Raw genomic sequence first — 16,487 nt, forward strand, 5'->3', positions numbered from 1 at the left:
AGAAAGATAAAAGGAAGAAGAATTGGATTATCTGAGATGGAATTAAATCGTGTAAAGCGGCGTAACTGATGGAGTATCTGCTCTTTATCTTCTTGTGCAGTACAACCAGGAGGGCAGATGTTACTCATTCCTGCTTGGCAGATTACACGTGGTGCCCTTTATGTGTGCCATAAATTCCTAAAGGCAAACAAGAATTTCACAATTCTTTAAACATAAAGAACTCAGGGTTCTCCACTGTGATTGAACCAGGCGTGTCTGTTGCACACAAAAAATGGTTTTACTAACATCACACACCCATTTTTCTGGAGATTTTCATGTTCCTTAGTACCTAGGTTATTCAAAGGAAGAGGTCCAGGTATCAGCCAATGCTTTGCACACACAGTATGATTAGGAAATATGGTGAAGATGACTGTATCAATTCAAGCCATATTAAAAACTCTAAGAATTCAAAGGCAGTACCAGGGCAGTCTTCTTAAATCATGGCAAAATTGATTCGTCTGATCAGACTACAAGGAATATCTGCTATATACTGTTCCTTTGAAAAGTCACCTGAAGGAAAATGCATTGGGTGTGAAGAGAATGTGATGGCACCAAGGTATGGACACACAATAAATGCCAGCAGTCTTCAAAAATAGGAAATGTGCTACACAAGTGTTTACTGTACAGCCTCTGCCTGTAGATTGTTACAAGTGGTTATCTGTCTCCCATTTTTAACATGACACTGAAATAGTTAAGCTGGTTTTTGAAAATGGATTTGTCTTTTGAATGGACTAGAGGGGAAATGCAGTGACTCTGAAATTCAGCTCCTCATCCAAGTAATTGTGAAGGGACGTGTAGTGGAAGTTGTGGTTTTGTAGTTGCAGCTGCCAAATGCTATGTGTTGTGTTGAGTATGTGCCAGTGATTATCTCTCTGAAATCTGAGTTTGTGAGCAAATTGCTTGCAAGAACTTGAAAGTGTGCACTTTCTGTTTCATGTAGATTGAATGAACCAATGTAAAATGCCTTTATATCCTTCTTCCCTGCCTACTCAGAAACATATTTTCTAAAAAGGTTTTGTCTTTAAATCCTGTGTTTCATCTTCACCATGCTGCCCTCCATCTCCTTCCAGATCATCATATTTTGATATTACTGTTATTTGAATTTCAGACCTGTTCTTGGTCTTGCACAAACAAAGCATTTGAGAAATGCCAGAACATTAAGTTTCTTAAATTGTTGAGTGCAGCCATTGTTCTGTCATGTTTTAGGAACATGGTATTCCAACTGACTTGGGCTATGCAGTGGCTCCACACCACTCAGGAGTCTATCCAGTACATGTTCAACTTTATGATGCCTGGAAAAAGGTCTGGAACATCAGAGTAACCAGCACAGAAGAATACCCACATCTGAAACCTGCAAGGTATAGACGAGGCTTCATCCACAAAAACATCATGGTGAGTTGTGTTGCTGATGTTCATCTTGTAGTCTGCCATTTCATGAACCATTTCCTTTGAAGTGGAAAAGCAGGATATCCTGAGAGTTCACACTGCAAGAAGCACACATTGCTATGCATAAGTAGCAAGGTATATTTCACAGTGCCTTGTTAATTAAAATCAGGCTGTTGCTGGTGATGTTTCTGCTGATGAAGGTGGCACCCTGCTGACAGCAGTTAACAGGCTGTTAACTGTTCTAGTCCTGTGGTTAATGCTGGTTCAGAGAGCTCAAGCAAAAACTCAATTTTGCATCATTTAACACAATATGCTGGGTTAGATTTCTCTCAGGTTTTAAATTTGCATGGTACCATTAGCTGCAAAAGAGTATTGCTAGATTATGCCACCTCAGAATCTGGATCTGGCTGGGCACATGTTTTTGTCTTCCCTATGAACTGTGCATGGTTGCCCTTGTTTGGCTTCCTGCCATACACAAATGCGGGCTGGGCTTTGCAGCCTGGGTTAACCCAGAGCCTCAGGAGCTGTGGGGAAGGAAGACACCCCCCACACCACCTCCAGGCTACCAAAGTGCTCTCAAATCCCACTGTTTTCCGGAATTTCCTAACTCCCAGCACTGTCACAGCCACGTTTTCCAAAGGAAGGGCTTGTACCCAACTGACGTGGAAGGCTTGTGCTGTTTCCATCTGGGCACTGGGATGGAGGCTATTTCGGGTTCACATCTCATCAGTATTACCTCAGAACTGTTTCAAAACAGCTTTCCAAAATACTTGGTGGCATCTTCCCAAGTAACTTTCTTTTGAAGCGTGTGGGAGAGCAGTGAATGGGGTCCTGTTGTACCTCTGGCTGCAACAGGCACTTTGGGGAGGTCGAGAGCCTTGGCACAGCACTTAGAACAGAATTCTGGTATTGTTCTTGGGTTGCCATGGATACCACTTTCCTAAGCTAAGCAGTAGTATTTTAACATTTTGATCTATTTTTGGGTGAAGCAAATGAAAATGATCTCCAGAAATCTAGGAACAGAACTGACACCAATATAGGGTTGAGCTACAGTTTGTACTCCTCAAAGCAATCATTGCGTGTGAAATAATGGGTTTGTGGATGTGCTTAGGGAGCACAAAGCATTTGGGGAAGACAGATTGACTCAGAATCTCCAAAAATCCCTTCCATAAATATTTGTAAAAACACGTCATTTGAAGACACATAATGAGATTTAACACAAGGACGCTGCAGCCAAAAATCCATTTCCAAAACCAGTCTCATGAAACCACCTGTTCAGGGAGTCTCAAGCTTTCAGTTCTCCAGGGCAAATGCATCAATATTTTACATCTGCAGGCTAATAGTAATGAACACACTCAGTAGGAACATTGCTGTGTAAGATTTGTCAGAGCACCTCCCATCCAGTACAGCTTCGTTCCCTGCCTCTGTGAAAAATTGTTCTCATATTTCCTCTATGAAATCCAAAGGTTTTTTAAAAACTTAGGCAAGTCTATAGCAGATGTACAAATTCCATACATTTTCTGACAACACAATTTACAATTCATGATCACAGTATTCCCTATGTCACAAGAAAAAACATGTTGAGAAATTGAACTGCAAGAAATAAAGAGTATCTACAAAACCACAGCCAGTGTTAAAAAAGGCATTTGTATGCTTAAAAAGTTAATACATCATAAGAATCCCAGTTAAGCATTATACATGAATATCCATACTCAGCTGTTGATTTTCTGTAAGGAATAGACATAATTGAAATAATCTCCAGTAAATTGTTATCTGAATTCAGGAGAAAATATTTTGAGTTTCTGATGAAAAACATAACTGCATTTAGTAGTTCTTCATATTCAAAAGCTTTGTTCTTGGAATGTTTTTAAAAATAGTTTTGCTTGTACTACATATTTCAACCAGTCTTAAAAAATCAGCACAGTTGAATGAGAAGTAAATCTTTCTTATAAGGTGAGCATTACTGGCAAATTTCCCATGTGTCAGAGTAGAATTATTGGTCGTGATGCCTAAGCCAAAGAAAACCCAATTTGCCTTTCCAATTACAGTTTGAATTTACAACGAAGCCATCATTCAGATAAAAGTGGGACTGATTGATATGATATAGACTGATAATATTTTAGATTATCTTTCACATTATTTTAAAACTCTAGACTTCAAATACTTGGATGTAGGATGAGGTGTTATGGACAGAATGAGTTGGAGGAGGCTCCGGAATTGTAATTTGGTGATAGAGATCAGTCTCCAATTTCAAACAAAATATGATGAATTTTTGGATGCTACGATTTTAGTGATAATAATTCATTTAGATCAGTATTGATTTCCAGCAAAGTTGAGAGGACAAATATACCCAGCAGTTATCTGTTACTTCTCTGACTTTTATAATCTCATTAGAAGTATAAGCTCTTGAATTTTTCGTGTATTTTTCATAAATCCAGGTGCTTCCTAGGCAAACTTGTGGCTTATTCACCCACACCATTTTCTATAAAGAGTATCCTGGAGGTCCAAAGGAATTAGACAAAAGTATTCAAGGAGGAGAGTTGTTCTTCACAGTGGTTCTCAATCCAGTAAGTACAGTGGAATTTTAAAATGTTTTTTAAAAAGTAATTGAACAAAAAGGTACTGAATGTTCCAGGGCTGATCAGCAGTATTGGTTACTGACAGTGAGTTCTTTTGCTTTTTCAGTTATTTCAATTAAGGTGTGTGCTCTGTTAATTGTGCAAAGCAGTCTCCACCTTTTTTTGACATCGGTGTTGTTAGTAATGCAGCAGTGCCAGCCTGTCTTGTTCTATACTTTTTGCATGAAATAAGACCCTTCCCTGAGATTTAATATTTCAAAGAATTGGAATGTGAAGAACTGCTGTGAGTATCTCAGGTCAAGTTCATTTCTCTGCTGTGCCAAAGTGTTGGGAGCGCTTGTTGAGGTGAGAAGGCTGCAAGCAAGGAATGCTTGGGCTCCAGTCAGTTTTGAGAAATTTCAGTTGCTCTCTCATAGCAGCTTCAAAGAAGAGATCCAAGTAGAAGAACCACAGAGTTGAAAGAAAAGATCTGAGTAAATGAACCATATCTGCTTAACCTTTCATTTCTCTTTAATGGAAGATAAACAAGAAGTGAGGCACTGAAACTACAGAGCACTGACCGAAGAGAGCAGCGTAGTACTGCAGAATGGTGTGGGATTAGGTCAGCTGCCTCCAAACTGACCTCTTAGACAAGCTTCTAGATGAGGCTTTCATTTGGGATCCAAATCAAACATATCAATAAAATTCTGCTGTTTTATGGAGATGTAGTCACTGGGAACACCAAAGGGAACAAAACATATTTCTACTCAAATCTTTTGGAATTATCTGAATTTTTTTAAGCCTTAATATTTTGTGTCCTTTTTTAATCTTCTGCAATGTAATGCAGTCCAAAGGGAAACCATTTCTGAAAGCTACTTCAGCAATTTATATGGAGGTGTATTTTGCAAACCCCAGATTCTTTCAGGCTATAGTTTTGGCTCTTTGGGAGCAGTTACTGTGTTCTGTTCCCCCTTTTTATGTTCACATAGCAGAATTATAGGGAAATATAAACTTCCTTAGCACACGTGTGGTTTCCCTTCTAGAGGGTGGCAGTGTTGCAGTCCTGGCTTTGATGATGTGTGTCATTCCAGGCACAGCATAGAATCAGTCATAGAATGGTTTAGGGTGGAAGGGACCTTCAAGATCATCTGCTTCCAACCCCAGGTTAATAGAGCTAAGACCTGGAAAATTCACTGGGTGAGGAGGGTCTTGGCACCATAGCAATCCTTTGGCAGTATGTGGGTTTTGACTAGAAGTTACTCAGTGACCAAATTAGAGAAAGGCACGGAACAATATTTTGAGTCAGGACAGAATATATTCCACCTTGAAATGCAACCACAACAGCCAAAAACTATTTTACAATGTAGGGAAGCAGCAAAATTTAATATGAGTGCTTGAGGCATAAGCCTCTTTAATAAAAAGAAGGAAGAGAATGGAAGGGAAGACAAGTAGTGGAACATCCATGATTTTTGATATTCATCATGGAGGTTTGATCATGTCTGCCTGACATCCTGGAATGTGAGTACAGTAATGTCTTCTTACACATCACAATTAGGTCTTTGATTCATGCATTGCTGTGCAGACTGTGTGATCACCTACTTCCGAAAATTATGATATCCCAAATACAATACGGGCTAAAAGAACAGAAGCTAAATGCAGTGTTTTCTAAATATAACTGTAAATGAATATTATGCTAAAATCTGCCCAAGACTCCTTCTGAGGAATGCCTTTGAAAAGACAATGCATCTGGTTTCTAAATATCTGCCTATGAACAGTTCCTGAGGGTTCTAAGCATTAGCCTGGCACATAGTCAGTTTAAAGACTGAGGTTTTTATATTTGTGGGCTTTAGGTTTTGCATGTATTTATGTCATAGTTTGCCAGTCAAAGTTGGGCAAAAATTTAGGCGTTAAAATGAAGACTAAGTAGCTTTAGGAGTCTGTCTGATTATGGAGTAGCGTTTTGGATTTCATAAGCTTTCTTGTGTTTTCATTAAAGTTGCTGTGTTTTCTTTATGTGAAACACACAGCTGTTGAGAGGATGCAAAAATTACATTATGAGGCATTTTCAAAATGTTATTTTTCACTGATACAAAACTAAGAGAAAACACCACCCATGAATCATTACAATGTCAGCTAAACAATGTTCTCAATAATGAGTACATAAATAGTTTCCAAACCTCGAAAATGTGAATGTGGATTAAATGTTAAGATTAACAAATTTCTTCATTCTATTTAATTTGGAAGTGAATATCATTTTTGAAGTGTAAGTTAGCAGGCTGAGACTTCAGGAGCTGAGTACCCTACTCTGAAATAAGTGCCCCTAAGAATGAAGCCCAAAATTTCTCAGTGCTTTGGCTGTGCAGTGGTGTAAGAGAGTCTCTGCCTCCTTACAGCGTGCTTGGTCAACCACCATGCGCAGGATAAGCCACAAAAACCACAGGACTGTGTGTGCAGCTGTGAGGTTTTGTCCTGAGAGCCGGTGGGATGGCCCTGTTCCCAGAGCGGGTGTTTTGCAGGTATGGAAGGCCTCAGGAAATGCTGCTCTGCAGATGCTTCCCAGTTTGTGGAACTGGGAACCAGCAGTTGGACTGGTGGAGGAGCAGCAAATCTCATGGCTAGCAGGTTGTGTCCCTGTGGTTTCCATTGGTACCCCTGTACTGGTGGCTGGGACCTGATCCTGACCACTATTCCTGTAAGCCATCCCAAATTCTCCAGTGCCACCAAGCTGAAAAAGAGCCCAAGCACCAAGAGGGCACTATTACCCAATCTTGAAGTAATATTTTTGTGTCTATCTCCTGTTAAAGATCTTGCTGGCTGCAGCAGCCCTTGGGCAAGATCGTGCTATCTCAGGATCTTGCACAAAATGTTTCACAGGAAAAGAAAAAGCAAGCTTCAGCAGCCTGTATTGTTGGTGTACTGGCATCATTTCTCCCACATTATCAGCTGAATCATTGACTTAGAGGGAGGTTGAGGGACTTGCACTGATTTAGCCACAGAATTCTGGGGCAAAGCTGCAAGGAAAACGTGCATTGTAGGAGCACATAGTGATGAGCGTTTTATCCAGTCAGACACATCTCTGGTTCATTGTCTTGCATAGTTAGGGCTTTTCATACTGCTGTACCGTCTTTAAAACATTTTAGCAAGTATTTTTCCTCAAAAACTAGTTAGAATCTTCAGTGATTTCAGATTCATCTCTCTCTGCAATATGCAGTGAAGTTCTTGGATTAGTAAAACAAATTTCTGTTCAGTGTGTCTTAGAACAAAATTGTACCAGTTTCGTAAATGTGTCCCTTCTAGCAAGTGATCCATTAGGTTTTGAGCTATGTATAACGAAGAGGTCAGTATAGACACTGCTGTCAACTGTACCATTGCTTCTCAGATCCTTTGAACTGCAGGAGATACAGATCTGGAGCTTTTCTATCCTACAAGATGAATGTTGAAGGGTAACCAACAGTTCATAAAATTTTCTGTACCTTTTCTGCCCCTAAGAAGAAGAAACAGAATGCAGTAATTGCATTACGTGCACTTACGTGCACTTCCTTGCAAAGTACTGTGTGTCTGCAGATGGAAAGGGAAAATGCCCTGTGGAGAGGAATTTGGTGAAAGCCTTCAAATGGTTGACAGCCCAACAATGAAACCAATGTGTAGCCAGCTGTGTGCTCTTGACGTGGTTACAGCAGTGCTGATGAAGAGGAAAGGCTGCTAATGCTTTAGGCACTTGGACTGATCTTAAAATAATTGTAATCTTTGTGTGCGTTCAGTTCTAAGTATTATTTTCTTCTAATTTTTACCTCTCCCCAGTTGCAGTGAGTAGAGCTGTTATTAAGCTAATTGACTTGCAGCAAGGGAGGAATTACTCCTTTAGCACTGAAAATGAGAGGATTTGTATGAGCATCAGCAGAACTTGCTGTGTCTTAATGTGACCCTGAACTGGCACTACAGAAGAAAATCAAAGACACTCAGACTCAGATCTTCCCTTTCTGTCCATCTTGCTTGGCACAGCCTCATATTTAACTGTACTGAGTGTAAGAAGCAGGAAAGTTGGTTCAGTTTGACAGGCTTACCCCATTTCATGGGTGAGAAAGGCATCAATTCCATCTCTCCCCTGTCTTCTCATGCCTGTAACTCCAGCAATAGTTGCCATCAGTTGGGGCAGGGGGAGAAATCAGTTTGGCCAAGCATTTTGGCTGACTGCAGAGCACAAGTATTCTTTGCTTTCCTATCTGTTCTTCAAAACCCACCCATAAAAGCCAGACAGAGTCTGGTATTTTGTGGGTGGAATAAGAAAGGAAAAAATAATTCCCAAGTGAACAGTCAGTGTGGAGGGGCTGTGGAACAGACAAGAATAGCTGTCTCTTTAGAGCTGATTCCTTGTAACAGTGGGCAGGAAATGCATTGAAACTGTGGCAATCAGAATTCTTTACTCTTCTGTGATCCTTAAAATTCTTGAATGGAAAGCTTTGTGCCAGTGGTTTAAAGTCAAGCAAGTCTTTTGAACAGTAGTACCATTACTCAGTCAGCAGGGGAATGAGCAGCAGCAGCAGAAAATAAACTTGAGGTTCCTGCCTGTCAGATCAACAATTCAGAACTACATCAAATAGATGATTTTGTTTGAGCTCATAACTCTTCTCTGGCTCCATTGTATTTATGGTGGAGACGCCACTGTGTAAATGGAGTGGGCAGGTCCATGGCAGCTGTGAAAGCAGCAGGACAACCTCAGGGCTAAAGAGGGACTTGCAAGCTGGAATCTCCATGGTGGAATTGAACACAGCTTTTCTGCAAGCATCCAGGTCTGAAAGGACTGTCTTTCACCTATTAAAAATACTTATTCAATGTAGACTCTGCTCTGATTTGTTGTTCCATCACTTTGGCAGTCTAATGGAGCAAAACCTGCTGTTACTGACTGTGAAGAGCTGAAACAAAACTGTTTGGTGTAACTTGGAAACAATAGCAGAACTGCAAACAGCGTGCACAATGCCAAATTAATTGGAATATAGGTGTTGTGAGAGTTGGATGTACTCTCATGGCCTGTAAACATGTGCTCAGCAGCTGAAATAACAGCAATATTCCAAATTGGTAATACATCTGCTGTGAGTACCTAGCTGAGACCACAGAATTAATTGTCAATCGTAATTTAACTTCAATTTGAAGGGTTGTGCATAACTTCATTGGGTTGGGAGGCCTCAATGCTACTTGTAATGTTCTTGCACAGATGGGAGGGTGACTTAGTACCTGTGACTAAAGTACCTTGATGACTGTTTGATTAGTAGGAATTTATTCAAGTTGGAATTGCCTGCAATAGATCTATATATGGTTAAAAAATAAGTGTCCAGTATGTAATAAGTGTTCATTACCTGTTTGTTTTTTTTTTATGCCAGCTCTTCTAGTCGTAGATTTGAAATGCCAAAATAATTAAACTCTTCAAGATCATCCATGTCCTGCGAGTCTCAGACTTCCCTCCACTTCCCTTTCTGCTGCAGTTGATGTCTGAAAAAAATCTCTCTGCTCTGGGATCTGATCCTGGCAGCTTAAGAGAGACTCCTTGAAGAAGCCAGGGCCCTAGGAAGAGCTAGTCACTCTTGGGAATGGTAATATCATTCCTTTGGGAGGCAGACACCTCTGTTTTATCAGAAAACAGCAGCTGTTCCTCAGACTCCAGAAGCTTGCTTTGAGTAGCGTCCTTGTATATTTTCCATAGGTGCAGCATCCTCATAATCTTGATTTTGTAGTGATCAGTATTTTTTAAAATACCCAGCCAGCTAACATCCATCTCTAGAAGTTGGGTAACTTGTTGCATTGTTTCCTTCTGTGTAAGTTGTTTATCAAGCATCTCTCTGCTCTTGATACATAAATTAGATCATGCTGGTTCATCTTTTCCTGAGACATGATCTAATAGCAGCAGCTCCTTCTGAGTCTTAGCTCTGGTTTGTTGACCTAGAAGCTGTTGCCTCTAATTGGGAAATGTTGTAGTAAGGAAATAAACTGTATGGAATGAGCAGTCAAAAAAATAAAAGCTCTTTCTCCTGACTGCTTGTTCTCATTTCCCTACATTTCTGCAGTACCAGTCAGAATCCCAAATAAGATCAGGACTCAGGAAGGAGAGCAAATGAAACTTAGACCCTTTCACTCTGGGGAACAAGAAAATCCTGAGGAGAAGCTTGAAGGAGAAGGCAGAGCACAGGAGAGCACCCTTGGAGCTCTGATCTGAAAATGTGTGAGAGCAGCGAAGGAGCTGCTGCCCAGAGGCCAGATTTAGTCCCAAACCATCATTTTAAAAACTGTCTGCATTCCATTTCAGTTCCCCTGTGAAGGATATTAAATCCCGTGGAGAGTGTGCATTGAAGTGCAACCAAGATGATGGTTTGTTTATGAGGAACAGCTAAAAAAGGGTGATCCTTCTGCGCTGAAATAAAGAAAATGCTGAGATGCCTGAAAGAAATGATTTGAGAAGAGTGCTGGAAATAATAAAATCAAATCAGCTCTTTTTATCTGAAAGGGAGGTTAAAATGCTTGTTAGAGTAAATATAAGTATATTCACAGCTGCTTCCCTATTGAAGGAGGAATAAAGAAATATATGAAGTTCTGTTTGTGTTTTACAGCGTTTCCCAGAGGTGGAAGATTTTTGAAGAAATAGTCTTGTTTACTAGGTCTAGCCTTGGGACATGGCCACAAAGGATTCATTTTAGATCTCCTAAAGGAATCCTAAAAGGATGGTGGTTCCAAGAGAGGACATCTTTAGAAGCAAGAGAGTAAATCTCAAGCATGCTATTAGTTGCAGAGAAAGAATAATGATTCTTGTTAATTAGAACTTGTTTGAATGACTCAGAACATGGTATGATAGAGCAAATTACAGCATCATAAACCCAGTATGGAAGGGAAAAATAATGATTATGTTTTGTGCTGGTGTGAAATGGCACCACCTGCAGATGGAAGGGGATTGGTGTGTGTCCCCATCCTCCTGCACAGGGAAGTGGGGAGTGATCCACCATCCCTCTCAGCTGATCTCTGATATTTATGATGCCAACTAGAAGAGTCTTTTTCTACAATGTAAAGTCATGTATCTTCTTGGCTAAGTATGGATTTTTTTAAAAGATTCAGCCATTTAAGTTTTCAACCAGCATTTGATCATCTTTGTGCTGTAAATAATTAACCATAAAGTATTTGACTTTAAAAATATAACTAAAATGGGAGCTTAGGTCTCGGGTAATTTTTCCCCTTCACTGACACAATTTTATATGCTGGAAATTATTTATGATGATATGTCCAGTCAATTTCTGAGCCTGTACTGGCATTCTTGAAATTACAGTGGTATTCTCTTCAGGGAAAGAATAATTATATTTTCCCTGAACTAGCCATCTTTTCAACTTCTTCTGCTTTTTCTTTCATGGCAGTGCAGTATCTGTTGGCAAGTAAGGAGTTGCCAGGAGGTGAATTGACATTAAAATGTCAGAGTTGAGCCCACATGTAGGAAAGAAAGGGGCTGTCAGGAAAGCAGGTTAACCTTTTTTATGGAAACCTGCTGATTGTGACTTTAGTGAGAACAACGTGGTCCTGTGGCTGCTCTGTTCCTGCTTTGAGAGCTGAGATGAAAAAGGAAACTTGAAAAGGTTACACATCTGGTGCCTAAAGGGAAGGGGTTTCCAGTCTCAGTCCTAGCCACAAAGAAAGATCATCTCCTAGTGATTTAGCACTGTGTATCTTCTGATTTTACTGTAAATACCAGCTTTTCATTATTTTCCCTTTCTTTCTTTAAGCTAAGGACTGGAATTCCTTTACAAAATATTAACTTCAGTTCCTGAACTAATTTCAGCATTCTGACCATGATAAGCTTTTCTTTTTTTGAAGCGGCTTACTTCAGGTTTTACTTTAAATAGAAATTGCTCATTCATGGCATTAGCAGATTTATTTATAAAAAGAGTCATGTTTCTATTTTTTTTTAAGGGAAATTAGTCTGGAGAGTTTATCTTGGGGGAGTTGTACTTAAAAAAAACTTAAAGAACGAAATCACTGGTTTGCAGATTTCAGTGCAAGAGCAGACTGTTGCATCAGTGAAAAATTTCCTTGGAAAGGGATCACTGTAGAAAAAGAGGGGGTTCTGTCTGCAGCCCTTCCTTGCAGTCTGTGCATCCCTGCTCTGTTCACCTGCTCACTTTAGGTGTATCCAAAAATGCCCTTCCTGTGAGAAACCTTCATGGAAGCACTGCTTCCATTGGGAGTGCAGAAGTGCAGTTGGAGCAAGGGCTGGAATGGGAGGGTCTATCTGCGTATCACCTTCATAGTAAGATAGTGGGAGAGTAACATACCAGCAGCCTTCAAACTTTTGGTGGTTTTTGTTTGGGAATATTCCATGCAGTTATTTGAAAGTGCTCAGGTTTCAGATTTTTTTGGTCTGTTTTGCATATTAAAGTCACAGCAATAGAGCTCAGCTGCTTCCCTGGTCTGTGACGGCTTTACTCTTCCATGAAATCAGAAATTATATTATATTATATTATAAACAGATATATTTTAGTATAGTATTGTATTATATTATATTCAGAAATATATATATTTTTAACATTGCATTTATATTCCCCTGAAAGTCAAGCAGTGGGCACTGTTTTGCTGTGTGCCATGAAGTGAGTGCACATCAAGGTTCTGTCAGTGCTGCCCAAGCCCAGGGTAGCACTGCACATCCTGCAGCTCACAGAGCTCATGGCACCTGGTCCAGCCATTTCCTCACTGCTTGTGTTGAGTTGACTGAGCAGAAAGAAGTGATTCAGTGAGGGGCCAGGGTAGTAAGGGCTGTGTGAGCGTGATCCCAAACCTGGGTGAGGTTTGGGCTGTGTGAGCGTGATCCCAAACCTGGGTGAGGTTTGGGCTGTGTGAGTGTGATCCCAAACCTGGGTGGGGTTTGGGCTGTGTGAGTGTGATCCCAAACCTGGGTGAGGTTTGGGCTGTGTGAGCGTGATCCCAAACCTGGGTGAGGTTTGGGCTGTGTGAGCGTGATCCCAAACCTGGGTGAGGTTTGGGCTGTGTGAGCGTGATCCCAAACCTGGGTGAGGTTTGGGCTGTGTGAGCGTGATCCCAAACCTGGGTGAGGTTTGGGCTGTGTGAGCGTGATCCCAAACCTGGGTGAGGTTTGGGCTGTGTGAGCGTGATCCCAAACCTGGGTGAGGTTTGGGCTGTGTGAGCGTGATCCCAAACCTGGGTGAGGTTTGCTGCCCGAAGAGCCAAGTGCGGATGATGAGGTTTCCGTTCCCTGGGGCTGCATTGCCATCTAGCGGTGCAAGGGCTCGAGGTGTGCTGTTCGTTTTGTCTCCACAGATCAGCATCTTCATGACGCACCTATCCAATTACGGCAACGACCGCCTGGGCTTGTACACCTTTGTCAATCTGGCCAACTTCGTGCATACCTGGACAAACCTGAAACTGCAAACCCTGCCCCCTGTCCAGCTGGCTCACAAGTATTTTGAGCTATTCCCTGAGCAGAAGGACCCTCTCTGGCAGGTGAAGGCTGAGCAAGAGATCAGAAAAAAAATGTCTTGGTGTTGTGGTTTTTTTTTACTTCTTTGTTTCAGGTTCTTGTTGAGAAAAGCAGTATATTTTTAAGTTGGTTCCATAAACCAGGCAACTGAAGCTTCAGGATGCGATTGTGGTCCCCGTCACTTGTTAAAGGCCATGTAATTAATATGCACTAGGATGTGCAATTAAAATTATCTTTAATTTGTATTATTTGTGACACTACTTGCCTTCAAAAATGTGGGGAAAGGCTGGCAAGTGCATGTTGTGTTATTTCTCTTCTCCTTTTGGAACTAACAGGAATAAAGCCTTTGACAGGCAGATTTATATGCATCTTCTAGCAGTTGAAGAAATGAGTTTTTTTCCAAGTGTGTAAGGAGAAGAGAGCATCCAAAAAGAGAAAATAGCATTAAGACCATGGATACCCTAATTAGCCAAGTGGAAATAGATAAGATAATCAGAATTTCTTCACAGTAGGTTGGGAGCTGCCTAAGGAAGAAGTTTGCCAAGAAGCTGTACATACCCGAGTCCTGACAGTGATAATATTAACCCAAATAAAATCTTTTTAAGGTGGCTTGGTGGAAATACTCTAAGGAGCAAACTTTACTAAATCAAACATAAAAATGCATTTCAGCTTGCTTACTAAAATGTTTTCCAGTGTTGAATATTGAATTTCCAACTTAGGGTCGGAGATTGCAAATTTGTACTTAAATATGCATCTTGAAATTCATGCTGGTTTTGAATAAAACATTGAACTAGAGGGGGAAATGTCAAGGATTTTGCATAATACTGAGAATAATTTTTAAAATGGAAATTAGCCTGTAGCCAAATTACTTGGAAAATTGTAATTACTTAGAATTATAATTATAAAAAAGATATTTTTAAGTTACAGCATCTAAGACATACTCTATGTGGTGCATTTTGTCCATAATTGATGTGATTTTGAATACAGATATATATTCTTAAAGCCTCTGAGGGGTACGTGAAGATAATTCTCTTCATGTCGGTGCAGTATTGCAAAACAAGTGTCAAAAATTGTTTGTGAGTAGCATTTCCAGAACAAATTTAAACTGATTCAATTGTGAAGCAGCAAAGATTAAAGATTAATATTAGGTACTGATTTGAAATGGAAGATCAGAATATGTATTTGTGAATAGAAAGCCTTAAATCATAATAAACTTACTCTTTTAGTTTTAAAATGCAGCAGATGTAGTCTGGTAGCTGTTACAGGAATGGGGCAACTATATATGTGTAGGATATATTTCTTCAACATGCTTCTCCTTAAAAAAATTCCAGACTCTCAAGCAAATCAGGTTCTGACCTGGTTACATTGGAAATAGCATTCAGAATCGCTGGAGTAGTTCTGGAATGCATTGGTTTTCAGTCATAAGGAAAAATAATTTTTGGTAAGAATATTTGTACGTGGGTAAAAAAATAGATAATTTATATATGAACCTTTTCAGCTGTGATTACCAATGAAATTCTGAGTTTTCTTCTCTGTTTTAGAACCCCTGTGATGACAAACGGCACAAAGATATCTGGTCTAAGGAAAAAACCTGTGATCGGTTACCAAAATTCTTGGTTGTAGGACCCCAGAAAACTGGTGAGATTTTCTTTTGTTCCAACGAGATAGGCTGTGTGTAAGTTGAGATACGTAAAACAGTTAATCACTGCTGACTCAGGCTGCTGTGTAGAGATCTTGATCATCCAACAGCATTATTTTATTTTTGAATACCATGCTAAGGTAGCTTAAATCATGTAAATTACAACAGCAGTCAGTACACATTGAGAATGCAGGGTTCAGGTGTGTTCAGGGTTTTTTGGGCTTTATGTCAAAGTGAGTAAACTTTGATAAAGACGTGAACAAGACAGACAAGCTCTCGTCAAAGTGGAAGAAAGAAAAGGACAGGACAGAGACATCTTTCAAATGGGTTGGATTCTGAATTGCAAGTTCTTGTGTATGTCTTGTTTATAGAATATTGCTATTTCTTGGCATTTTTTTCAAGTCAAGAAGTTCCTAATGGGCAGTTTTAATTACAAGATTGTGCTAGTTTATAAATTTACTCAATGATTATTTTTGTTCTCTGTGATCAGAAAATTGCAAAATTCCTTTCATCTTCACCAATCCCCAAAGCTACTGAATGCAACATATTTTAAAATTATTTTTGTGACAGTCTCATATACATAAATCATTGTTTTTTAAAACAGACTATTTTAATTTGGAAAAACAGATTTCAACACTGGTACTTCAGTTCTCTGTATTAACTAATTGCAGTTCTTAACATGTCCTAATTCTAAAAGCTCAGAAAGTGCAAGATCTTATGTGACATAAATCAACATCCCCTCAGTGAGTTGAAGTGGAATAAAGCTGATTTAGTCCCATCTGCAGCCCAAAAAATATGTGTGTGTGTGTGTTTTTATTTTAAATCTTGGACTTTTATCCTATTTGCAGGTACTACAGCCTTGTATTTGTTCCTGATCATGCATCCTTCCATCATTAGTAACTCCCCCAGCCCAAAAACCTTTGAGGAGGTACAGTTCTTTAATAGAAATAACTACCACAGGGGGATTGATTGGTAAGATGGGTTATTAGTATAAATCTAAAAGTTTATATATTGTGAACAATAGAAAAATGACATTACTGTTGGTAATGGTAACTGTGCATATATAAAGTGAGATAAGAAATAACCTTTAGTGTCTTTCTGAAATGAGAAGTAAATGCAAGTGAATAATGATCTTACTACAGAATATCTTAAATGCACTAACTTTTGTGAGGCTTTCTTGTAAATATCCAGATATGACTATGTGCAGAGGAATAACAAAATAATGTATTTCTTGTTACACATGCTTTTGAAAGTGGGACAGTAATGGTTGGTGGTTGGCTATATGGACACAAAAGTTATCTTCCTGCCGGAAATCTTATTTCTTAAGAGAAAAACAAAGATACTATCAGGAAGAGGCATGTCTTCCTTTAAGTAGAATATAGCAGTAGCAATAATGTAAATA

At 39.6% G+C, this 16,487-nt stretch overlaps 1 protein-coding gene across 1 annotated transcript in view; it reads left to right on the top strand.

Moving 5' to 3' along the window:
- The window catches only part of LOC136556335 (bifunctional heparan sulfate N-deacetylase/N-sulfotransferase 3), a 52,651-nt gene that overhangs the window by 26,666 nt on the left and 9,498 nt on the right, over positions 1-16,487 (top strand). The window contains exons 5-9 of the mRNA XM_066549486.1: positions 1,246-1,431; positions 3,864-3,992; positions 13,287-13,469; positions 14,988-15,084; positions 15,934-16,057. Coding sequence (XP_066405583.1) covers positions 1,246-1,431; positions 3,864-3,992; positions 13,287-13,469; positions 14,988-15,084; positions 15,934-16,057 — 719 coding nt within the window. The remainder of the gene's footprint in view (positions 1-1,245; positions 1,432-3,863; positions 3,993-13,286; positions 13,470-14,987; positions 15,085-15,933; positions 16,058-16,487) is intronic.

The sequence above is a fragment of the Molothrus aeneus genome, chromosome 4 (assembly GCF_037042795.1).
Source record: "Molothrus aeneus isolate 106 chromosome 4, BPBGC_Maene_1.0, whole genome shotgun sequence".
NCBI lineage: Eukaryota > Metazoa > Chordata > Aves > Passeriformes > Icteridae > Molothrus > Molothrus aeneus.